General features: G+C 41.7%; 1 protein-coding gene across 1 annotated transcript in view; it reads right to left on the bottom strand.

Moving 5' to 3' along the window:
• LOC123396289 (phosphoribosylformylglycinamidine cyclo-ligase, chloroplastic/mitochondrial-like) overlaps nucleotides 1-23,751 on the bottom strand; it is a 97,239-nt gene extending 73,488 nt beyond the window's left edge. Inside the window, exon 1 of the mRNA XM_045091266.1 lies at nucleotides 23,688-23,751. Coding sequence (XP_044947201.1) covers nucleotides 23,688-23,751 — 64 coding nt within the window. The remainder of the gene's footprint in view (nucleotides 1-23,687) is intronic.
• Nucleotides 23,752-27,250: the final 3,499 nt, after the last annotated feature.

Here is a 27,250-nt window from a genome sequence, read left to right as displayed (position 1 = left end):
GAAAAAGCTCCCGTATGATTTTTTCTGGACCAAAACCCTTCATATAGCAAAAGAGGGGGGCTAGTGGTCCGTTAGGGAGCCCACAAGCCCCCACTCCGCCACCATGGGTGGTGGTGGCGGTGGCAGGGCTTGTGGCGCCCTGGCAGCCCCCTACGGTACTTCTTTCGCCCACTATTTTTTATACAATCCCAAAAAAATCCACGTAACTTTTCAGGGCAATTGGAGATGTGCAAAATAGTGGACTAACATTTGCTCCTATTCCAGTCTAGAATTCCAGCTGCCTGAATTCTCCCTCTTCAAATAAACCTTCCAAATAAGAGAGAAAAGGCATAAATATGGTACCACAAAGTAATATAACATCCCATAAAGCAATAAATATCAACATGAAAGCATGATTCAAAATGGACGTATCATAGCTTTTCACGCTCATCCAGCCATTTTTAGTAGATTTCTATATCCAGTCATGTAACTTCCACTTGTTGCTTGTATGAGTTGAGTGTTGGGTCATGCAACCCTTGTTTTTAATATCACACTATGCTGACTCTTATGAGCCTTTAATAAATGCTTGAGTCATAGAGTTGTGCTATGATGCCATGTTGTATCTACACATATCGTGCATATCGTGTGTATGTTTTGAAATGCATTGTATATATGTGTGGATTCGACAGCTACTTGTATGTATTTAGTAGCCTTCTTTACGGGGAAATGTCACGAGATGTAATGGAGCCCTACATTGTTGGGTTACGTATGCATGTCCATGTATGGTTGTGCCACTTGGGTCTATAACTAGTCATGTCGACGCGGGTTCTTTGACATATGGATGCTAGCGACATAATCATATACGTGAGCCGAAAGGTGAAAACGGTCCAACCGAGGAAAGTTGGCAACCGTTGTGTACCTTGCGTCAGGCCGCAAAGCTATATTATGTGTTACCTGCTAGATATGTATGGCTGAGGATTGGGGTCCCGACAGAGTTGGTATCAGTGCTTGATTGCCTGTAGGATAAGCAAGCCAAACTGGTTGATGTTGAGTCTAGAACTGATTTAGTTATATAAGGGAACATATTTTGGAAGGGAACATAAGATTCTTTTTTACTCCATTCCATGTCTCATTCTAATTTCGAGTCACCCTCTTCTTTATTCTATGGGGTATAGGAATTAGGCTTCTCATCTATCTATCAGGATGGCGAGTTACTATGCTCGAGACTTATAGGAAAGTTGTTGTATTCATGGATCATTGTCTCCATAAGAATCTAGTCTAATGTTGTCACTTTTATGCAGGTTGCATGATATTTCATGCCTGTAAAGCCGTCATGTTGTCCAACATATTGATACGTCTCCAAAGTATCTATAACATTTGGTTGTTCCATGCTATTATATTATCTGTTTTGGATGTTTTATATGCATTTATATGTTGTTTTATATTATTTTTGGGACTAACCTATTAATCTAGAGCCTACTGCCAGTCTATTATTTCCATGTTTTTGAGTATTGCAGATAAGGAATATTAAACGGAGTCCAAACGGAATAAAATCTCCGGAAGGATTCTTCTTGGACTAGAAGAAACACAACAGACTTGGAGTAGGGGTAGGGCATCTGCCGGGAAGCCAGAAGCCTACAGGGCGTGCCCTAGGGGGTGGCCGCGACCCCTGCCTTGTGGGTCCCCTGCAGGTCTTCTAACCCTATCCTTCGACCTATAAATTCCCAAATATTCCTGTATCACGAAAGAGAGCCACGAAAATACTTTTACGCCACCGGGAGCCTCTGTTCCCGTGAGATCCTATCTGGGAGCCTTTTACAGTAACCTCTCGGAGAGGGAATTTCTCACGGATGGCATCTACATCAACTCCATTGCCCCTCCGATGATGCATGATTAGTTCACGAGAGAGCTACGGGTCCATAGCTAGTAGCTAGATGGCTTCTTCTCTCTCTTTGATCTTCAATACCATGATCTTCATGGAGATCTATCCGATGTAATAATGTGTTGCGGTGTGTTTGTCGAGATCCGATGAATTGTGAGTTTATGTTAAAATTATCCATGAATATTATTTGAGTCTCTTCTGAATTTTCATATGCATGATTTCATATCTTTGCAAGTCTCTTCGATTTATTGGTTTGGTTTGGCCAACTAGATTGGTATTTGTTGCAAAAGGAGAAGTGCTTAATTTTTGGTTCAATCTTGCGGTGTCCTCACTCAGTGACATAGTAGGGGTAGTGATACATCTCCAACGTATCTATAATTTTTGATGGTTTCATGATATTATCTTGTTAAACTATGGATGTTTTGTATGCCTTTTATATCTTTTTTGGGACTAACTTATGAACTCAGTGCCAAGTGCCAGTTCCTATTTTTCCATGTTTTTGACCCTTCTTAGAGGAGGATTTTAAACGGAGTCCAATCGGAACAAAACTTCCAAAAATATTTTTTCCGAAACAGAAGAAGATCGGGGAACTTGAGAACCAAGGCAGGGGCCACCAGGGACCCCACAAGCCCCCTAGCCGCGGGGAGGGGGGCCGCGCCTCCCAGGCTTGTGGGCTCCCTGGTCCACCTCTTCCCTAGGTCTTTCGCCTATATAAGCAACTATGATCTCTAAGTTGTCATTGCAAACATGTTTCTCTCACAACAAAGCTGGATCAGGCACGATGAGCTAGTCATATTTACAAAAACAAAATAGATCGAGTTCATACCAGCTTTTCCAGGCTCAGTCACTTCATCATATATCGTCATTATTGCCTTTCACTTGCATGACCGAACGATGTTAACAATAATAAGCGTGCTCGTGCATTGGACTACGCTCGAATCTGCAGGCAAACACAAAGGAGAAGACAAAGTAATATGGCTCTTTAACAGATAAACAGGTATGCATGCGAGAGCCACTAAACATTGTAACCATGGCCTTCTACCTTGACCCAAAGAAAAAGAAAACTATTTACACGGGAAAGCTCCCAACAAGCAAAAGAAGAACAAGAAAATCTTTTTGGGTTTTCTCAAACTAGACAGACACACGAAAAGAAAACGAGAAAAAGAAATAAACTAGCATGGATGATTGATACGTCTCCAACGTATCTATAATTTTTGATGGTTTCATGCTATTATCTTGTCACACTTTGGATGTTTTGCATGCCTTTTATATATTTTTTGGGACTAACTTATTAACTCAGTGCCAAGTGCCAGTTCCTGTTTTTTCCATGTTTTTGACCCCTTTCAGAGGAGGATTTTGAACGGAGTGCAAACGGAATGAAATTGCCAAAAAGATTTATTCCAGAACAGATAAAGATCGGGAAGCCGAAGAATCAGGGCAGGGGGCCACCAGGGACCCCACAAGCCCTCATGGCGCGGGCAGGGGGGCCCTGCTACTTCAACAGAAGACCTTCCAATGGCGCCAGAAACACGTGCTGACGGGAGACAATTCTTGTCTTGATTCTCCTCAGTAACGGCAGCAGGAATCCTTCTGCTACGGCTACGCCTTAAGGGACTTCCTAGGCAAATATGCAAAGAATTTCCCCCGTGGCCTTGGAGCCTTGCGTTGGTGTTCCCTCGAAGCGGAAAGGGTGATGTAGCGCACTGGTGGTAAGTATTTCCCTCAGTTTGAGAACCAAGGTATCGATCCAGTGAAGGAGTATCTCAAGTGCCTGCACAAACACAAAAAGCTTGCTCCCAACGCTATGAAGGGGTTGTCATTCCCTTATAGATTGTTCGCCAAGTGAAAACTGAAAGCAACAAAGTAACAAAGCAAAGTGAAAGAGAAAGTGAAAACGATAGGCGTGAATAGACCCGGGGGCCGTAGTGTTTACTAGTGGCTTTTCTCATGAAAGCAAGTAGACGGTGGGTGAACAAATTACTGTCGAGCAATTGCTAGAACCGCGCAAAGTAGTGACGTCATCTATGTCAATGATCATATCTATAGGCATCACGTCCATAACAAGTAGACCAATACTTTCTACATCTGCTACTACTACTCCACACGTCGACCGCTATCCAGCATGCATCTAGTGTATTAAGTCCAAAAGAACAGAGTAACGCCTTAAGAAAGATGACATGATGTATATGGACAATCTCATATCTATGAAAAACCCACCTTGTTATTCCGTTTGAACTCCGTTCCAAAATAAGATCTGAAAAGAGCCAAAAACACAGAAAAGACAGGAACTGGCACTTGGCACTGAATTAATAAGTTCGTCCCAAAAAAGATATAAAAGGTACATAAAACATCCAAGGATGACAAGATAACAGCATGAAACCATCAAAAATTATAGATACGTTTGAGACGTATCAGGCCCGCGCCCCCTGGCTTGTGGGCTCCCTGAGGCTCCTTTGCCCTAGGTTTTGCGCCTATATATTTCCTAAAATCCCATATAAAATCAGGAGATCATCGAAAGTACTTTTCTGCCACCGCAAACTTCTGTCTCCGCAAGATCCCATCTGGGGCAAGTTCTGGTGCCTTGCCGGAGGGGGGATTAGGATACGAGGGCTTCTTCATCAACACCATGACCTCTCCGATGATGCGTGAGTAGTTCACCATACACCTACGGGTCCATAGCTAGTAACTATATGGCTTCTTCTCTCTCTTGGATCTTCAATACCAAGTTCTCCATGATCTTCATGGAGATCTATCCGATGTAATCTTCTTTTGCGGTGTGTTTGTCGAGATCCGATGAATTGTGGATTTATGATCAGATTATCTTTGAATCTCCTTTGAGTTTCTTCTGACCTCTCTTATGCATGATTTCATATCCTTGTAATTCTCCTCGAGTTGTGGGTTTTGTTTGGCAAACTAGAACTATGATTCTTGCAATGGGAGAAGTCCTTGGTTTTGGGTTCATACCGTGCGCTGACCTCACCCAGTGACAGAAGGGGTAGCGAGGCACGCATCATGTTGTTGCCATCAAGGGTAAAAAGATGGGGTTTTCATCATTGGTTTGAGTTTATCCCTCTACATCATGTCATCTTGCTTAAGGCGTTACTCTATTCGTCATGAACTCAGTACACTAGATGCATGCTGGATAGCGGCCGATGTTTGGAGTAATAGTAGTAGATGCAGAAAGTATCGGTCTACTTGTCTTGGACGTGATGCCTATATGTATGATCATTGCCTTAGATATCATCATGACTATGCGTGGTTCTATCAATTGCTCGATAGTAATTTGTTCACCCACCGTGGTATTTGCTATTTTGAGAGAAGCCTCTAGTGAACACTATGGCCCCCGGGTCTATCCACACCATATTTTCAGCCTTACACTTTTCTTCGTTGCACTTTCCGCCTTCAGATCTCACCTTGCAATCGATCTTGAAGTGATTGACAAGCCCTTTATAGCGTTGGGTGCAAGCTCTTTTGTGTTTGCGCAGGTACTCTGGACTTGACGAGATTCTCCTACTGGATTGATACCTTGATTCTAAAACTGAGGGAAATACTTACTGCTCCTGTGCTGCATCACCCTTTCCTCTTCAAGGGAAAAACCGACGCAAACAGGAGAAGTAGCAAGAAGAATTCCTGGCGTTGCTAGGGAAGGACTTTTGTTGCCGTAGCAGAAGAATTTCTGGCGCCGTTGCCGGGGAGGATCAAGTCAAGAATTCATCCACGTAAGTTTCGCAAACTCATCTCTTGCATTTACTTTTTTTGCCTCTCGTTTTCCTCTCCCCCACTTCACATCTTTGCCTTTTTCGTTTGCCATTTTTCGTTTGCCTTTTTCGTTTTCCCTTTTCTCTCGCTTGCTTTCTGTTTGCTTGTGTGCCATGTGCCTTCAATATGCTTGCATCTTCGCTTGCTAAAAATCTAGTGATATGGATCCTCATCTACTTGCTAATGTCTTTAAGATATCCAATTATGTTGATCCAATTGCTAGTGAGTTGAGTGCACTTGACTATCTTTATGGAGTTTTGCTTGAGATGCATGAATCTGAAAATTGTGAGGAAGAAATTTATGAAGTGATTCACGAGGGCTCCTTGGATGAAAAGCATGATTGCAATGGTTTCACTATAAATTATTTTAGTGACAATCATGCTAAAAATATGCAAAACCCTAAGCTTGGGGATGCTAGTTTTGCTATGTACACTACTTGTTGCAATGATATTTGCAATAATATTGAAAGTGGGTTTGGAGAAGTCATGACTATAGTTGTTGATAATCCCACTATTTTTGAAGAGCGTCAACTTTGCATGCATGTGGATCATGAAAAGAATATCCTTTGTGATAGCTATTTTATTGAATTTGATTATTATCCCACATGTAATTGCTAAATATTGTGGTAGAAACTTTCATGTTACCAAATCACCTCTCGTTATGTTGAGATTGATATTGTCTCTTTCTTCTTCCTTGCATATGGTAAATATTGGTTGTCTTGACAATCTGTTTTCCTATAAAATGCCTATGCATAGGAAGTATGTTAGACTTAGATATGTTTGTCACATGTTTCATGATGCTCTCTTCGTGTCCGATTGCTATATTTCATGTGAGCATCATTGAATTAGCAATGCCTAGCTAAGGGCATTAAACAATATCGCTGGTTGGGAGGCAACCCAATGAATTTATTTCGTTTTCTTTCTGTTTTATTGCGTCCACACCATCATAATTCTGTTATGATTGTGTCTTTTGTGTTTCTTTTTGTGTTTGAGCCAAGCAAAACCTTTATGACTAGTCTTGGTGATGGTTGTTTGATCCTGCTGGAAAAAGACAGAAACTTTTCGCACACGAGATTATTTTTCATTTTTATTCAGAAAGACCTTTTGAGTTTATTCTTTTTGCTGCTGGTTGATATTCCTTTTGCCCAGGAAGTCATAATTTTTCAGATTTTTGAGGTACCAGAAGTATACGAAGTATACAGATTTCTACAGACTAGTCTGTTTTTGACAGATTATATTCTTGTTGAGTTGGTTGCTTGTTTTGATGGTACTATGGATAGTATCGGGGGGGGGGGGGGGTACTAGCCATGGAAAAGTGAGAATACAGTAACCCAACACCAATATAGATAGAATTCAAGTTTGCTAGAGTACCAAAAGAGGTGGTAGTTTGTTTTCTTGTGCTAATGATATCACAAGTTTCTGTTTAAGTTTTGTGTTGTGAAGTTTTCAAGTTTTGGGTGATGTTCTCATGGACAAAGAGATAAGGAGTGGAAAGAGCTCAAGCTTGGGGATGCCCAAGGAATCCCAAGCCAAACTCAAGGACACTAAAAAGCCTAAGCTTGGGGATGCCCCGGGAAGGCATCCCCTCTTTTGTCTCCAATCCATCGATAATATTACTTGCAACTATATTTTTATTCACCACATGATATGTGTTTTGCTTGGAGCGTATTGTACCGTAGGAGTCTTTTCTTTTTGTTGTGTCACAGTCATCCTTGCTGCACACCTTTTTGAGAGAGAGAGACATGCACTCATCGTGATTTTGCAAGAATGCTCATAGTGCTTCACCTATATCTTTTGAGCTAGATAATTTTGCTCTATGTGCTTCACTTATATCTTTTAGAGCACGGCGGTGCGTGACTTGGTAGTTGGCTTATGCTATGAAAGTAGTCCCAAAGAGGATACAAAACCTCCATCTTCATGTGCATTGAGTAGAAAGAGAAGTCTTGATTCCTCTCAATTAGTTTTGAGACGTGGATTTGGTAATATCGAGAGCTATGTTAGTAGGGTGTTGTGAATCTAGAAATACTTGTGTTGAAGTTAGTGATTCCCATAGCATGCACGTATGGTGAACCGCTATGTTAGGAAGTCGGAGCATAATTGATCTATTGATTGTCATCCTTTGTGTTGAGGTCGGGATCGCGCGATGGTTAACACCTACCAACCCTTCCCCTAGGAGTATGCGTTTAGCACTTTGTTTTGATTACTAATAAAAACTTTCGCAACAAGTATGTGTGTTCTTCATGACTAATGTGAGTCCATGGTATAGATGCACTTTCACCTTAGACCATTGCTAGCCTCTCTAGTGCCGCACAACTTTCGCCGGTACGCAAACCCACCATATGCCTTCCTCAAAACGGCCACCATACCTACCTACTATGGCATTTTCATAGTCATTCTGAGATATATTGCCATGCAACTCTCACCGTTCCGTCTCATGACCTGTGTTGTCACTCTCATATTGCCATTGCATGATCGTAAGATAGCTAGCGAGATGTTCCAACATCATACGCCAAGCTAGATTGTTGCACATCCCGGTACACTGCCGGAGGCATTTCCTATAGAGTCATCATTGTTCTAAGCTTTTGAGCTGTGAGTAAATAAAAGTGTGATGATCATCATTATTGGAGCATTGTCCCATGTGAGGAAATAAAAAAAGAGGCCAAAGAGCCCAAAAAAAAGAGAAAAGAGAAATATAAAATAGGCTAAGAGCCCAATAAAAAAAGAGAGAAAAAGAGAGAAGGGACAATGCTACTATATTTTTCCACACTCGTGCTTCATAATAGCACCATGTTCTTCATGATTGAGAGCTTCTTGCTTTTTCACTACCATATGCTAGTGGGAATCTTCATTATATAACTTGGCTTGTATATTCCAATGATGGACTTCCTCAAAACTTCCCTAGGTCTCCCTGACCAAGCAAGTTGGATGCACACCTACTAGTTTTCCTTTTGAGTTTTCACATAATTATAGCTCTAGTGCATCCCTTGTATGGCAATCCCTACTCATTCACATTGATATCTATAAAGGCATCTCCATAGCCCTTTGATACGCCGAGTCAATGTGACCATCTCCTCCTCTTTGTCTCACAACCACCACCACACTCTATTCCACCTATAGTGCTATATCCATGGCTCACGCTCATGTATTGCGTGATAGTTATAAAAGGTTTGAGAAAGTAAGAATGCGAAAACAATTACTTGGCCTATACCGGGGTTGTGCATGATTTACATTAGTTGTGTAAGGATGATGGAGCATAGCCAGAATATATGATTTTGTAGGGATAACTTTCCTTGGCCTTGTTATTTTGAAAGTTCATGATTACATTTCTAGTTTGCTTGAAATACTATTGTTTTCATGTCAATAGCAAACTATTGTTTTGTATCTTACGGATCTGAACATTCATGTCACGTGAAAGAAGTTGCAAAGGACAACTATGCTAGGTAGCATTCCACATCAATAATTCAGTCTTTATCACTTCCCTACTCGAGGACGAGCAGGAGTTAAGCTTGGGGATGCTTGATACGTCTCCAATGAATCTATAATTTTTGATGGTTTCATGCTATTATCTTGTCAAACTTTGGATGTTTTGCATGCCTTTTATATATTTTTTGGGACTATCTTATTAACTCAGTGCCAAGTGCCAGTTCCTGTTTTTTCCATGTTTTTGACCCCTTTCAGAGGAGGATTTTGAACAGAGTCCAAACGGAATGAAACTGCCAAAAAGATTTTTTCCGGAACAGAAAAAGATCGGGAAGCTGGAGAATAAGGGTAGGGGGCACCAGGGACCCCATAAGCCCTCATGGCGCGGCCAGGGGGGCCGTGCCCCCCTGGCTTGTGGGCTCCGTGAGGCTCCTTTGCCCTAGGTTTTGCGCCTATATATTCCCTAAAATCTCATAAAAATCAGGAGATCATCGAAAGTACTTTTCCGCCGACGCAAGCTTCTGTCTCCGTAAGATCCCATCTGGGCACGTTCTGGTGCCCTGCCGGAGGGGCGATTCAGATACGGTGGGATTCTTCATCAACACCATGACCTCTCCGATGATGCGTGAGTAGTTCACCATAGACCTACGGCTCCATAGCTAGTAACTAGATGGCTTCTTCTCTCTCTTGGATCTTCAATACAAAGTTCTCCATGATATTCATGGAGATCTATCCGATGTAATCTTCTTTTGCGGTGTGTTTGTCGAGATCCGATGAATTGTGGATTTATGATCAGATTATCTTTGAATCTTATTTGAGTTTCTTCTGATCTCTCTTATGCATGATTTCATATCCTTGTAATTCTCTTCGAGTTGTGGGTTTTGTTTGGCCAACTAGATCTATGATTCTTGCAATGGGAGAAGTCCTTGGTTTTGGGTTCATACCGTGCGGTGACCTCACCAAGTGACAGAAGGCGTAGCGAGGCACGCATCGTGTTCTTGCCATCAAGGGTAAAAAGATGGGGTTTTCATCATTGGTTTGAGTTTATCCCTCTACATCATGTCATCTTGCTTAAGGTGTTACTCTGTTCGTCATGAACTCAATACACTAGATGCATGCTGGATAGCGGTCGATGTGTGGAGTAATAGTAGTAGATGCAGAAAGTATCGGTCTACTTGTCTCGGACGTGATGCCTATATGTATGATCATTGCCTTAGATATCTTCATGACTTTGTGTGGTTCTATCAATTGCTCGATAGTAATTTGTTCACCCACCGTGATATTTGCTATTTTGAGAGAAGCCTCTAGTGAACACTATGGCCCCCGGTTCTACTAACACCATATTTTCAGCCTTACACTTTTTCTTCGTTGCACTTTCCGCCTTCAGATCTCACTTTGCAATCAATCTTGAAGGGATTGACAACCCCTTTATAGCGTTGGGTGCAAGCTCTTTTGTGTTTGCGCAGGTACTCTCAACTTGACGAGATTCTCCTACTGGATTGATACCTTGGTTCTCAAACTGAGGGAAATACTTACTGCTCCTGTGATGCATCACCGTTTCCTCTTCAAGGGAAAAACCGACGGAAACAAGAGAAGTAGCAAGAAGAATTCCTGGCGTTGCTAGGGAAGGACTTTTGTTGCCATAGCAAGGATACAGTGGCAAAGTGTGAACACCGACGAACAAAGTGAAAGCATAAGAAAGAATGTAAAGTCGGTGAGAAACACATACTCCCCCAATGTAGCGACCTGACCCGAAACGGTCAAGCCTCTGGTGTTTTCATACCATCCCAAGATCATGGTGGTACATACATAGTACATCAATGTATATATCGAGAGTTCAATCACACAGCTTTATTAATCGGATCTCATATCGAGTATTTTATTAGAATAATGGATTACAATAAAGTGGCTGAAGGCCAACTCATGAGATAACTAACGAAGACTAGCGGAAGCTTCGAAAGTAGACGAGTCCATCTGACTTCAGGGCATATCACCGAGCATAGATCGTAGCCTCACTCCTGGTCGGAAAAGTACTCTGCAACATGACACGTTGCAGCCGTGTAGGTGAATATATTGAATATGCCGGAAAGTAACCAAAAAGAGGGGGTAAAATAATAATCATCTATTCTATATGCATATATGGCAGGTGGGGCTATAAGTTTTTAGAGAAAAGCAAGTTTTCTCCTACATCAAGAGAGGGTTAAAAGCAAAATATTGCTACATTGTTGGTTGTTAACGAGATGGTTCCGCCAACCAAATCTCGTACCCGAGTTGTCAATAATACCCACATCATTATTAAATTGTGTTGAGAGTTCTGGAAAATTTCAATTCCTTCGACTCAAGTTCTCCATGACCGTGGACACGGCTAATCGATTAGGTTTGGGTACTCTGAAGAGTTTTGCACACGTTCCCCACAAGATTTGATCGCCTTCGAGTATGTCCCCGCACTTCAGGGTGTTTGAAGACCGGATGATCAAAACATGGTCTTTCAACGGGTCCCTCTGATCCTGTGTCGGTGCCCATCTAATCCTACCATTCTTTTACATCTCGTCGCACTGCCTGTCTAGAGTTGCCACGTTGTCCAACCAAGCAAGAGCCCATAATGACTTGTGGCTGTGCAGGTAAGCCTTGGGTCTTGAAGCCTCCGTCCATCTCTTCGAGCATGGGTGAAGCTTTCCGCAAGATGTCATGGCGCTTCCCCATGCATCCCGGGTCGTCCACTGGTTTCTCCAGGGAGCCCATCTAAACCGTCCTTCACCCATGATTGCATTGCGTCACAAGGTCTTGAAAAGTATTGACTTAACCGGTCTTGATTATTAAAATTTTCTCGCATCACTCGTGATAGACTCTCAACCAAAACCCCGTCTACTTAAGCATAGAAAAATAGAATGCGTCATCCCGGGCCAAGTAACAAGGTTGTTGGGTGCCTACCACATGATAATACATCAAGAACCATAATTTCCAAGTTCCTACTTTGCATGCAATTGGGTGTAGAAAGGTAGAACTACAATACATAAAAACATAGGTATTACATGATCAAATGACTTGCCTTGCTGATAGTTGTCATGCTCAAACGATTCTAGGTCACAAGCTTCGCACTTCGGGTGATCTATCGATACAAAAAAAATACACACATTAAGCACTACAATCACTAACAGACAAAATAAAATCATTAACCCTAAACACTATAGCACAAAGTGAAGAAATTCACTTAACATAACCAAAACATAATCTGTTTTGGTAAAAAACCCAAGTAAAAATATTTAAACAAATTTGAAACTTAAACTACTGAAAGATGTAATCACTAGGAAACAACATAAAAAATAATTAAATTAAAAGCTATTTTTAAACTCCCAGAATAAGCAAAACAAGATTTAAACTAAATCAGTTCTAATTCAAATTTTTAAATTTTAAACATAGGCAAATAATATGTTTTCGGAAACTACAAGAAAATTATGATCTACTACAAAAAGAATCAACTCCATTGGAGTCCTAGAATAAAAGTTATAAAGAAAACAAAATTGAAACTGTGATCATGATGCCTCCGTATTATGTTTTATCGACACCTTCGTCCCTAAACATGTGGACATGTTTATGGAACTTGGTTTTCGCTTGAGGACAAGCGAGGTCTAAGCTTGGGGGAGTTGATACGTCCATTTTGCATCATGCATTCATTATGATATTTATCGCTTTATGGGTTGTTATATTACTTTTTGGTACCATATTTATGCCTTTTCTCTCTTATTTTGCAAGGTTTATTTGAAGAGGGGGAATTCAGGCAGCTGGAATTCTGGACTAGAAAAGGAGCAAATCTGAGTCCACTATTCTGCACAACTCCAGATGCCCTGAAAATTTACGTGGAATTTTTTGGGAATATATAAAAAATACTGGGCGAAAGAAGTACCAGCGGGAGCTACCAGGGCGGCACAAGCCTGGTAGCCGCCACCTTCCTGGTGGAGGCTACAGGGCTTGTGGGCTCCCTGACGGTGCACTGGCCCCCCTCTTTTTCTGTATGAAGGGTTTCGTTCTAGAAAAAATCAACATGGAGCTTTTTCGTGGTTTTGCCGCCGCCACGAGGCGGAACTTGAGAAGATCCAATCTAGAGCTCCGGCAGGACGATCCTGCTGGGGAATCTTCCCTCCTGGAGGGGGAAATCGTCGCCATCGTCATCACCAACACTCCTTTTGTTGGAGGGGAGGCATCTTCATCAACATCTTCCTCAGCACCATCTCCTCTCCAATCCCTAGTTCATCTCTTGTAACCAATCTCCGTCTCGCGACTCCGATTGGTACTTGTAAGGTTGCTAGTAGTGTTGATTACTCTTTGTAGTTGATGCTAGTTGGATTACTTGGTGGAAGAGTTTATGTTCAGATCATTGATGCTATTCATTACACCTCTGATCATGATTATGATTATGCTTTGTGAGTAGTTACTTTTGTTCCTGAGGACATGGGATAAGTCAAGCTAATAATAGTCATGTGAATTTGATATTCGTTCGGTATTTTGATTTGTTGTATGTTTTATTTTCCTCTAGTGGTGTTATGTGAACGTCGACTACATAACAATTCACCATATTTGGGCGTAGAGGAAGGTATTGGGGAGTAGTAAGTAGACGATGGGTTATTGGAGTGACGGAAGCTTAAACCCCAGTCTATGCGTTGCTTCGTAAGGGGTTGTTTTGGACCCACTAGTTTAATGCTATGGTTAGACGTTGTCTTAATTTTTCTTTTGTAGTTGCGGATGCTTACAAGAGGGGTTAATCATAAGTGGGGTGCTTGTCCAAGTAAGGACAGTACCCAAGCGCCGGTCCACCCACATATCAAACTATCGAAGTAACGAACGCGAATCAAATGAACATGATGAAACTAGCATGACAGAAATTCCCGTGTGTCCTCGGGAGCGTTTTTCCTTGTAGCGATCCGACTCAAAACGAGTCAAGCCTCTGTGTTTCTGTGCCATCCCTGGATCAGTATGCTGGCACACACAGTACATCAATGTATATATCAAAGTGCAATCACATGTAAATAGCGTAAAACTGATATATACCTTAAATATCTCAACGGAAGCAGTCAAGGGAGTGGAGTCCCAATAAACACCAACGGCAAGTTGAGTGTAGACCGTAACCGTGAATCGTACTCTTACTCGTCGAAGAAAAAGATCTGCAACATAAGACGTTGCAGCCGTGTAGGTCAGCATAATGAATATGCTGGCAAGTCACATAAGAGAGGGGTGAAAAGTAATCATCTATACTATATGCATATATGGCAGGTGGGGTTATAAGTTTTTAGTGAAAAGCAAGTTTTCTCCTACATCAAGAGAGGGCTAAAAGCAAAATGTTACTACATTGTTGGTTGTTAACGAGATGGTTCCACCAACCAATTCTCGTACCCATGTTGTCAATAATACCCACATCAATATTATTATTTGTGTTGAGAATTTCAGATAACTTCAGTTCCTTTGGCTCAAGTTGTCCATGACCATGGACACGGCTAATCGATTAGGTTTGAGTACTCTGCAGAGTTTTGCACACGTTCCCCACAAGATTTGATCGCCTCCGTGTAATACCTCGCACTTCAGGGTGTTTGAAGACCGAATGATCAAAACATGGTCTTTCAACGGGTCCCTGTGAATCCCTGTCGGTGCCCATCCAATCCTACCGTTCTTCTACATCTGCTAGCACCGCCTGTCCAGAGGCGCCGCGTTGTCCAACCAAGCCAGAGCCCATAATGACTTGTGGCTGTGCAGGTAAGCCTTGGGTCTTGAAAATATCCGTCTGTCTCTTTGAGCCTGGGTGAAGCTTTCCGCAAGATGTCATGGCCGTCTCCAGTATCCCGGGTCATCCACTGGTTTCTCCAGGGAGCCGATCAACCGTCCTTCACCCAGAGTTGCATTGCATCACGAGGTCTTGAAAAGTCTTGACTTAACCGGTCTTGGTTATTAAATTATTCTCGCATCACTCGTGATTAACTCTCAACCAGAATCCCGTCTACTCAAGCATAGCAATATGAAATTTGTCGTCCTGGGCCAAGTAACGGGGTTGTTGGGTGCCTACCACATGATACTACATTATGTAACCATAATTTCCAAGTACCCACTCAGCATGCAATTGGGCATAGGAAGGTAGAACTACGATGCATAAAACATAGGTGATACATGATCAAATGACTTGCCTGGTATTACTTGATGAAGATAGTCCCTCTCAAAATCCTGATAATTCTACTCGCCACACTCCGAGCAATCTACCGTAAATGAATAGCATTCAATAAACATTCATGCCAAAAAGGAAGAACCAAGAGAACATAATAACAAAGCATGTCTTGGTGCAAATAACAACGTATTAAGGTTTAATAAAAAGGTCCTAAGTGTGTTGTAAAGTGAAGGTGCATGAATGAGATCAAAAGAGTTAATGGACGATGAACTATTGCTATATAAGCTCGACTTGCATACACTATGGGAGATGATCAAAAATATTGGGGGAACAACATGAATGTTGTTTGACAAATAGTATAAGACATAAGAATTTATTTGTAGAAAGAATTTCTTGAAATGGAGCACTACAACGCAAGTTATAGAGAATTGAAGTATGAATTGAATTTGCATTCAAAAGGTCAAGAGAAGTTGAACTGAAGTACGATGGTTACGTACAAAAATATATGACATGAGTGTTTAGGGGTAAAAGGAATCAATTGAAAAGGCGGTATGATTTGCAAGATAAGATCAAATGAATGTTCGAATACAAATTTGAATCGCTCAAATTTGTAAGGTTCAAAGGTCAAAACTAATGATGCTACTGGATATAGGAGATCAATATGAGTGTGTAGAAAAAAGAATTACTCGATTTGAACTAGTGGATCAAAAGATACAAATACTTCAATATAACATTGAATCGGCTTAGAACGATGTGAACACTTTTGGGCACTAATAGATAAATCTGATTTGATCAAAATGATGAGTTGAAAAGTTAAAACTAATGATACAAACGGAAAGATTACATTGATACGAATCCGACGCAATTAAATTCATCTAAAACGGAGCTACGGATAAAAAGATATGATCAAAAGAAGTTTGAATATGAATATGAACAAATTTCGAAATTTGAAAATTTTAAAAAGTTTATATGATAGGTTCACAGGATAGGTGGGATCAAGACGAAACTCTAGGCGTTGGTTTCATCTAATTCGGATAAACGAGTAAAAAGTTATGGCTATTTGAAAAATCAAGGCCAAGCTGTTTTACGGAATAAAAGTGCTACGTCTAAAAGAATTCTAATACTAATGTGGAAATACGAAGACTAATTAATATATCTAATTACTCTACCGTATACTAGTGTAGGAATACTAGTCTAGAAATAATAAACTACGGGAGTATAAAAAAAATACAAAGAGAAATACCTTTAGAATGCAGAGTAAGAATTAATTCCAATGAGGAGACAACTTCGAGAAATCCCGCCGAAGCGAAAAGAATATTTTTATTTAATAAACCTAGTCAAACCAAAAGATTGATTTAACCCGAAATAGATGATTTTTGAATGCTCCTATGTGTCTATATTTGTAGGTGGAAGGGAGGTCTAATGGTCCATAGATAGGTAATGTGGGACTAAACATATACGTATTGTAGGAAAACTGGAAAAAAAAAGGGAAAGAGAGGTGTGCCGAATGGGCTAGGTGATTCGGCCGGCCGCATGCGCTGTTCTGGCCAGCGGAGCGCTTTGTTTTTTTTGTTTCTTTTTTTTTGCGGACGAACAATTTTTTTTTAAAACAAAGAAGAAAAACGTATAAATGAAAAAGAGAGAACATTTTATATAGACATATTATATATCAAAATTTTCAGAATACAATTTTCTAAAACATGAACATATTTTCAAAACCAAAAAAAATACTTTTCTAAAAAAATATATTTTTTAATAACTTTAAAATGAAAAGGAATTTGAATTTCAAATAAATTGCAAATACTTAAAATCTGAATCAAGACACTGTCTTTGATTTTGGAGTGTCATTTTCCTCCTCTCGTTTGATTTTTTTTAATCAAAGGGTTTTGAAAATATTCAAACTCAAAATTGAAAAGGGATTCAAAATAGAAAATTTTGGGAAAGTCATTTTATTCCCTCTCATTTTTTTGAGAAGTTTCAAATTCCACTAAGGTTTCAATCACTCAAACAAACAAACAATCAATCTAATAATTATATTAACATTCCAAAATTTGGGATGTTACAAACCTACCACACTTAAAATGAATCTCATCCTCGAGATTCGGAGGGGCTAGAAAGAAAGGTTTGGGTTTGTGGGTCTTCTAACAAATCTAGTCTCCTGCAAAGTGGGGTGCTACCACACTTAAAATGAGAGTTACTGGTCGCTCAAATTTTTAACAATCCTGTGGGGTCTTGGCATCTCGCTCGTCACATTCTTCATGGTAACTTGTTTGGTGAAGTTCTTCCATTATATTCATAATGTTTCCATCAAAATCGAGGGTTCTTCTGTTGATATAAGATTCTTCAGTCACTGGGTCTTCTTAACTAACAAGTCTCGTGACCATTCTAAATAACCTATCGATGATTCTCATGGTGGTCTACCATTTGTGGTTATCCTGCAGAGAGAAGGGTCTTGGCTTCACCCTCACCGTAAAATGTCCGACGCGTGACAACGATTGCCATGTACATGGGGCTTTCATCATACCATTCTAAGGATTAAACAAAAGCTTCAAAGAACGTCGTCTTTCACTATGTGTAAGTCTCTCAAATTTACCATTCCGAATAGCAAGAGAATGATAATAGTAAGTCATCATGGTGGCCAAGCCTTGTCGCACTGAAATCATTACCTTGTATAAGGCTTAGTGAATCTCGTATTCTAACACCTGGTCATCCTCACAAGCATTGCAGAATATCTCTTGTCCACGAACGAAGTTCGGATAATCCATTGGTTCTGCAAGCTCAACAAAACATCTATCGTATCTTCACAACTCTCGGGTTTTTATGCTCCTAAGAAAATGTTTGCTGATCCATGTTTCCTTCTCCAAAAATATAGTACTTGGTCCTTGTTAGTCCAGGGGTCTGTGGGTTTCAGGCATACTTGGGGTAAATGTGACACGCCGCTGGGTGGTGGGTGGTTCCTTCACACAAGAAACAAGTCACCTGACTACTTGGGCAATCCTCCGCTGGGTGATTTACTTCACAATGAGGGCATCCATCCTGGTTTTCTTCCTGGGTGTGTCCTATTTCTCCACAGATCTTGCATGCACAAGGCTTCTTCATCGAGCTATCATATCACTTTTGGATAAGACGAGATCTTAACAGAGTCTTCTTGAATTCGTCCCAAGTTTCTGCTCCACTAAATCCTTGTATGGCATGATGCATTTTCCACCAGATAGCAGCACTTTGGGTAAAGTACTGAAGAGCGTGTGCAACTTCATACTTCCTGGAAATCAAATTGCTCTCGAAGTAGTTCTCCATATTCTGAATCCATATTTCAACTTCCAGATGGGTCATTGGTCCAGAGATTACAAGTCCAGCTTCATACGCCATCTATTGGGTCCAACGTTTTTGGGATGAGATGAGTAAGAGAGAGAGGGAAAGAGGGAGATACACACAATACAAACAATATTTTTGAGAATAGGTTTTATTTGTGGCTGTCGAAAAACACACACCAATGATGGCTCACAAATCATCGTATCTAACGTGGGTATATAACAGGGGTTTGGACTTCTAATGGTCATATAAACATTCGAACGCTTCAGGGTCTTCGAATTCTTCGGGTCTTGAGAGTCTTCAATTGGCGCAGCTTCAATTCTTCAAATGCATGATGAAATCCTCTTTACTTTGAAGTAGAACTCTGTTGATTCTTCATGAGGTCAAAGGGGTAAGGGTATTGTCTAACTATTGGAGGTGAGGGAGAACATTTGATGAAGTGAGAAGAGATGAGAAGTAAAAGGTGTTCTTGAAAATAAAGTTTTTTGAGAGATCCTTTCCTAAGAGATTTCCAATTTCGAGGGTCACGTCCTACAGTGAACATGTGCTCTGATACCATTTCTGTAGCGACCCGACTCAAAACGAGTCAAGCCTGTGTGTTTCTGTGCCATCCCTGGATCAGTATGCTGGCACACACAGTACATCAATGTATATATCAAAGTGCAATGACATGTAAATAGCGTAAAACTGATATATACCTTAAATATCTCAGCGGAAGCAGTCAAGGGAGTGGAGTCCCAATAAACACCAACGGCAAGTTGAGTGTAGACCGTAACCCTGAATCGTACTCTTACTCGTCGAAGAAAAATATCTGCAACATAAGACTTTGCAACCGTGTAGGTCAGCATAATGAATATGCTGGCAAGTCACATAAGAGAGGGGTGAAAAGTAATCATCTATACTATATGCATAAATGGCAGGTGGGGCTATAAGTTTTTAGCGAAAAGCAAGTTTTCTCCTTCATCAAGAGAGGGCTAAAAGCAAAATGTTACTACATTGTTGGTTGTTAACGAGATGGTTCCACCAACCAATTCTCGTACCCATGTTGTCAATAATACCCACATCAATATTATTATTTGTGTTGAGAATTTCAGATAAGTTCAGTTCCTTTGGCTCAAGTTGTCCATGACCGTGGACACGGCTAATCTATTAGGTTTGAGTACTTTGCAGAGTTTTGCACACGTTCCCCACAAGATTTGATCGCCTCCGTGTATGTCCTCGCACTTCAGGGTGTTTGAAGACCGGATGATCAAAACATGGTCTTTCAACGAGTCCCTCTGAATCCCTATCGGTGCCCATCCAATCCTACCGTTCCTCTACATCTGCTAGCACCGCCTGTCCAGAGTCGCCGTGTTGTCCAACCAAGCCAGAGCCCATAATGACTTGTGGCTGTGCAGGTAAGCCTTGGGTTTTGAAAATATCCGTCCGTCTCTTTGAGCCTGGGTGAAGCTTTCCGCAAGATGTCATGGCCGTCTCCAGCATCCCGGGTCATCCACTGGTTTCTCCAGGGAGCCGATCAACCGTCCTTCACCCAGAGTTGCATTGCATCACGAGGTCTTGAAAAGTCCTGACTTAACCGATCTTGGTTATTAAATTATTCTCGCATCACTCGTGATAAACTCTCAACCAGAATCCCGTCTACTCAAGCATAGCAATATGAAATCTGTCGTCCCGGGCCAAATAACGGGGTTGTTGGGTGCCTACCACATGATACTACATTATGTAACCATAATTTCCAAGTACCTACTCAGCATGCAATTGGGCATAGGAAGGTAGAACTACAATGCATAAAAGATAGGTGATACATGATCAAATGACTTGCCTGGTATTACTTGATGAAGATAGTCACTCTCAAAATCCTGATAATTCTACTCGCCACACTCCGAGCAATCTATCATAAATGAATAGCATTCAATAAACATTCATGCCAAAAAGGAAGTACCAAGAGAACATAAGAACAAAGCATGTCTTGGTGCAAAATAACAACGTATTATGGTTTAATAAAAAGGTCCTAAGTGTGTTGTAAATTGAAGAAGCATGAATGAGATCAAAAGAGTTAATGGATGATGAACTATTGCTATATAAGCTCGACTTGCATACACTATGCGAGATGATCAAAAATATTGGGAGAACAACATGAATGTTGTTTGACAAATAGTATAAGACATAAGAATTTATTTGTAGAAAGAATTTCTTGAACTGGAGCACTTCAACGCAAGTTATAGCGAATTGAAGTATGAATTGAATTTGCATTCAAAAGCTCAAGAGAAGTTGAACTGAAGTACGATGGTTACGTACAAAAATATATGACATGAGTGTTTAGGGGTAAAAGCCCTAAACACTCATGAGTGTTTAGGGGTAAAAGGAATCAATTGAAAAGGTGGTACGATTTGGAAGATAAGATCAAATGAATGTTCCAATACAAATTTGAATCGCTCAAATTTGTAAGGTTCAAAGGTCAAAACTAATTATGCTACTGGATATAGGAGATCAATATGAGCGTGTAGAAAAAAGAATTACTAGATTTGAACTAGCGGATCAAAAGATACAAATACTTCAATATAACATTGAATCGGCTTAGAACGATGTGAACACTTTTGGGCACTAATAGATAAATCTGATTTGATCAAAATTATAAGTTGAAAAGTTAAAACTAATGATACAAACGGAAAGATTACTTTGATATGAATCCGACGCAATTCAATTCATCTAAAACGGAGCTACGGATAAAAAGATATGATCAAAAGAAGTTTGAATATGAATATGAACAAATTTCGAAATTTGAAAATTTCAAAAAAGTTGATATGGTAGGTTCACAGGATAGGTGGGATCAAGACGAAACTCTAGGCGTTGGTTTCATCTAATTCGGATAAACGAGTAAAAAGTTATGGCTATTTGAAAAATCAGGGCCAAGTTGTTTTACGGAATAAAAGTGCTTCGTCCAAAAGAATTCTAGTACTAATGTGGAAATACGAAGACTAATTAATATATCTAATACTCTACCGTATACTAGTGTAGGAATACTAGTCTAGAAATAATAAACTACGGGAGTATAAAAATAATACTAAGTGAAATACCTTTAGAATGCAGAGTAAGAATTAATTCCAATGAGGAGACGACTTCGAGAAATCCCGCCGAAGAGAAAAGAATATTTTTATTTAATAAACCTAGTCAAACCAAAAGATTGACTTAATCCGAAATAGATGATTTTTGAATGCTCCTATGTGTCTATATTTATAGGTGGAAGGGAGGTCTAATGGTCCATAGATAGACAATGTGGGACTAAACATATACGTATTGTAGGAAAACTAGAAAAAAAGAGGGAAAGAGAGGTGTGCCGAATGGGCTAAGTGATTGGGCCGGCCGCATGGGCTGTTCTGGCCAGTGGAGCGCTTTGTTTTTTTTTGTTTCTTTTTTCTTTGCGGACGAACAATTTTTTTTAAAACAAAGAAGAAAAACGTATAAATGAAAAACAGAGAACATTTTATATAGACATATTGTATATCAAAATTTTCAAAATAAAATTTTCTAAAACATGAACATATTTTCAAAACCAAAAAAAATACTTTTTTAAAAAATTTATTTTTTTGCAATAACTTTAAAATGAAAAGGAATTTGAATTTCAAATAAATTGCAAATACTTAAAATCTGAATCAAGACATTGTCTCTGATTTTGGAGTGTCATTTTCCTCCTCTCGTTTGATTTTTTTTAATCAAAGGGTTTTGAAAATATTCAAACTCAAAATTGAAAAGGTATTCAAAATAGAAAATTTTGGGAAGTCATTTTATTCCCTCTCATTTTTTTGAGAAGTTTCAAATTCCACTCAAGTTTCAATCACTCAAACAAACAAACAATCAATCTAATAATTATATTAACATTCCAAAATTTGGGATGTTACATTCCTCCTATAAGACTTTGTTCAGGCTTGTCCCTTGCTACAAAAGGGATTGAGCCACTTGCTGCACCGTTGCTACTACTTGTCACTTGTTACTTTCCGCTTGCTACATTCCACCTCATTACACCATCACTTGTTACCTCTACTTTCAGTGCTTGCAGTTATTACCTTGTTTAAAACCGTTTATCAGAGCCTTTTGCTCCTCGTTGGGTTCGACACTCTTACTTATCGAAAGGACTACGATTGATCCCCTATACTTGTGGGTCATCATCTGTCGGCAAGAATAGGGGAAGAAACAATAAATAAAAGCAAGCAGATGCAACACGCTGCATGACATGGCAATATGCGGTGCTACGGATGAGCTAGCACAGTACTACAAGACACAGACGAAGTGGGAAAATACCTGATGATAATTTACACGTCTTTGGCTGCTATCGGATGGGTGATCCTAACAGCAAAGTATCCATGTTCGTCATGGTAAGAGCATGTGACAAATGAGCGGACATCGTATTCGGATTCGTGGGATTTTTCTCAGCAACTTCCATATATAAATTATTTTCATGTGACTTATTGATTATTTTATATTGATATTGAAAGTTTTATTAATATTCCGGAATTAACAAATTTCTTTAATTTGAAAATCCTTTATTGCATCAGCATGACATCACTGTGACATCAATAGTCAAGCCAGCTGGCCCAGGTAAAACCTCGCACATGGGCCCCACCTGTCATAGAATGTGGGCTTTAACACGGGTTTATTTTTAATCTAATTAACATTTTCTAATAGGTCCAACATGTCAGTGCCTAAGTAGTTTAAATTAATTATTTTAATTTACATAATTGGGTTAATAAGGGGTAATAACCCTGGGCTCCACATGTCAATAGCCCAAGGTGGGTGTGCCCACCAGTCAGAGACTGGGCTGCCCACTCACCATAGCTGACTGTGGTCAATGGGCTAACCGGGGCACCGAGGCCACTAACAGGGTCACATGGGGGTGGCCACAACTAGGTCAGTTCAGCAGCGGCGTCAGAGCTATCTCTGGCGACCATTTTTCACGGCGGCGCACTCATGACCACAACTAAATTCACCTATTGGAGGGCGTTGTGGCCAGAAGACATGAGTTCGGACGCGGGAACTCACGCGCTTCCGTTCCCACGAGTGGGGGAAATTGGGGTGGTTGGAAATTGCCGAAATCGAGCTCACGGCAGCGGTGAGGTTCGGGCAAGAGCGGTCGTGCGACTACTGGACGTCAGCGAGCAAACTAACAGGCTTGGCGGCCTCTATGGCTCACCAGGAGCACGACAGTCGATGTGGAGCATCTCGAGCGACCCGGCATTGATCGTATCATCGGCCATGGCACAGCCGAGCTCGGGCTTGCATGGGGACGATGACTGTGGCATGCTAAGAAAGCAAGGAGGGGTTCGAGACGGTTGTAGGCTTATTGTGGCCCTCTAGTGGTGCACAGTGATCTCGAGGAAGGCTCAGAGAGGACGAATTTTACGGCAACGACCGTTTGTGCAACAAAGAGGAACGACTCAATACTCTCGCTTCAGTGCATCTCCGACCGTTTTGGTCCTCCTAGTCGAAGCAGCTGAGACGCACGGAGCTCTTTGCGCAGCCCTAGGTGGTGGGGCGCAGAGCACGCGGGCAACGGCGACGGCCGAATTGTCCATAGCAATGGGGGGATTCTAGAGGCAAGTGGGGGAGGAATGAGTAGTGGGGCTAGGGTTCTAGGATGGCGGCAGGGTCTTGTGGGAACAGGGGCACCGACGGATGGTCTCCACAGGGATGGTTGCGGCTGTCGAGGATCGTAGTAAATTCAAAATTTTCCTACGCCATACAAGGATCTATCTATGGAGAAACCAGCAATGAGAGAGGTTGTAGAACATCTCCATACCTTTGAAGATCGCTAAGCGGAAGCGTTACTATGGACGCGGTTGATGGAGTCATACTCGCAGTGATTCAGATCGCGGTGGATTCCGGTCTATGTGTCGAACTACGGAACCTCCGCGTTCAACACACCTGCAGCCCGGTGATGTCTCCAACACCTTGAACCAAAAAGGAGGAAGGAGAGGTTGAGGGAGAGAGAGCTCCGGCAGCACGACGGCGTGGTGGCGGTGGAGCTACGTGGTTCTCCGGCAGAGCTTCGCTGAGCTATGCGAAGGACGAGGAGAGAGAGAGAGTTGCAGGGCTGCGCCGGAAGAAGAAGAAAATCGTGTCTCCAAAAGCCAAAAACCACCACTACATATAGCAGGAGAGGGAGGAGGGTGCCCGCCCTTAGGGTTCCCACCCCAAAGGGTGCGGCAACCCTAGATGGGGTAGGGAGGGCGGTGGCCAAAGGTGGAGAGAGGGGGGCGCGCCCTAGGTGGGCTTAGGCCTCCTCTGCGCCTAGGGTTTGCCCCCTCCCTCTCTCCTTGTGCCTTGGGTTGAGAGGGGAGGGTGCACCAGCCCACTCTAGGCTGGTTCCCTTTCTCCTTTTCGCCCATAAAATCCTTTGGGGCTGGTGGCCCCTCCCGGTGGAGCCCCAGAACCCTTCCGGTGGTCCTGGTACATTACCGATGATGCCCGAAACACTTTCGGTGTCCAAAAGCCTTCATCCTATATATCAATATTTACCTCTGGACCATTCCGGATCTCCTCGTGATGTCCCGGATATCATCCGGACTACGAAAAACCTTCGGTAACCACGTACACTATTTCCCTATTACCCTAGCGTCATCGAACCTTAAGTCTGTAGAACCTACGGGTTCGGGAGACATGCAGACATGACCGAGACATCTCTGCGGTCAATAACCAATAGCGGGGTCTGGATATCCATGTTGGTTCCCACATGTTCCACGATGATCTCATCGGATGAACCACGATATCAAGGATTCAATCAATCCCGTATGCAATTCCCTTTGTCTATCGGTATGATACTTGCCCGAGATTCGATCGTGTGTGTCATGTCCCTTGTTCAATCTTGTTACCGACAAGTCTCTTTACACATTGTGTAACACATCATCACGTGGCTAATCCCTTAGTCACACTGAGCTCAATATGATGATGGATTACCGACTGGGCCTAGAGATATCTCTCCTTTACATGGAGTGACAAATCCCATTCTCGATTCGTACAATTCAACAAACAATTTCCGAGATACCCGTAGTGCACCTTTATAATCAGCCAGTTACGTTGTGACGTTTGGTACACCCAAAGTACTCCTACCGTATTCGGGATTTGCACAATCTCACGGTCTAAGGAAATGATACTGGACATTAGAAAAGCTTGAGCAGACGAACAACAAGATCTATTACTATGCTTAGGATTGGGTCTTGTCCATCACATCATTCCCCAATGATGTGATCCCGTTATCAATGACATCCAATGTCCATGATCAAGAAACCATGATCATCTATTGATCAACGAGCTAGCCAACTAGAGGCTCACTAGGGACACATTGTGATCTATATATTCACACATGTATTACGGTTTGTGGTTAATACAATTATAGCATGAATAATAGACAATTATCATGAACTGGAAATATAATAATAGCAACTTTATTATTGCCTCTAGGGCATATTTCCAACAGTCTCCCACTTGCACTAGAGTCAATAATCTAGTTACATTCTCAGGAATCGAACACCCATAGAGTTCTGGTGTTGACAATGCTTTGCTCGTGGAAGAGGTTTTTGCAACGGGTCTGCGACATTCAGATCTGTATGTACTTAAATATCTATATCTCCATCCTGAATGTATCCACGAATGGAGTTTAAGCCGCCCTTGATGTGCTTGGTCTTCTTGTGAAACCTGGGCTCCTTTGCAATAGCAATAGCTCCAGTGTTGTCACAGAATAGAGTCATCGGGCCCGACGCACATAGAATTACTCCTAGGTCGGTGATGAACTCCTTCATCCAGACTCCTTCCTGTGCTGCTTCCGAAGCAGATATGTACTCTGCTTCACATGTAGATGCCGCCACGACGCTTTGCTTGCAACTGCACCAGCTAACTACCCCATTATTCAAAATGTACACGTATCCGATTTGTGACTTGGAGTCATCCGGATCTCTATTGAAGCTAGCATCGACATAACCCTTTACGACGAGCTCTTCGGCACCTCCATAAACGAGAAACATATCTTTAGTCCTTTCAAGGTGCTTTAGGATATTCTTGGCCGTTGTCCAGTGATCTACTCCTGGATCACACTCGTACCTCCCTTGGGGATCGTAGTAAATTCAATATTTTCCTACGCCATACAAGGATCTATCTATTGAGAAACCAGCAACGAGAGAGTTTGTAGAGCATCTTCATACCTTTGAAGATCACTAAGAGGAAGCGTTACTATGAACGTGGTTGATGGAGTTGTACTCGCAGCGATTCAGATCACGGTGGATTCCGATCTATGTGCCGAACTATGGCACCTCCGCGTTCAACACACGTGCAGCCCGGTGACGTCTGCAACACCTTGAACCAGCAAGGAGGAAGGAGAGGTTGAGGGAGAGACTTCCAGCAGCACGACAGCTTGGTGGTGGTGGAGGTACGTTGTTCTGTGGCAGAGTTTCGCTGAGCTATGCGGAGGACGACAAGAGAGAGGTGTAGGGCTGCGTCGGGAGAGGAAGAAAATCGTGTCTCCAAAAGCCAAAAACCACCACTATATATAGGAGGAGAGGTAGGAGGGTGCCCACCCTTAGGGTTCCCACCCCCAAGGGTGCGGCAGCCCTAGATGGGGCAGGGAGGGCGGCGGCCGAAGGTGGAGAGAGGGGGGCGCGCCTTAGGTGGGCCTCAGGCCTCCTCTGCGCCTAGGGTTTGGCCCCTCCCACTCTGCTTGCGCCTTGGGCTGAGAGGGTGATGATCCACAAGTGTAGGGGATCT

Source organism: Hordeum vulgare, chromosome 5H (assembly GCF_904849725.1).
Source record: "Hordeum vulgare subsp. vulgare chromosome 5H, MorexV3_pseudomolecules_assembly, whole genome shotgun sequence".
NCBI classification, from domain to species: domain Eukaryota; kingdom Viridiplantae; phylum Streptophyta; class Magnoliopsida; order Poales; family Poaceae; genus Hordeum; species Hordeum vulgare.
The sequence above is the reverse complement of the archived record's forward strand: the minus strand, read 5'-3'. Positions and strand labels throughout refer to the sequence as shown.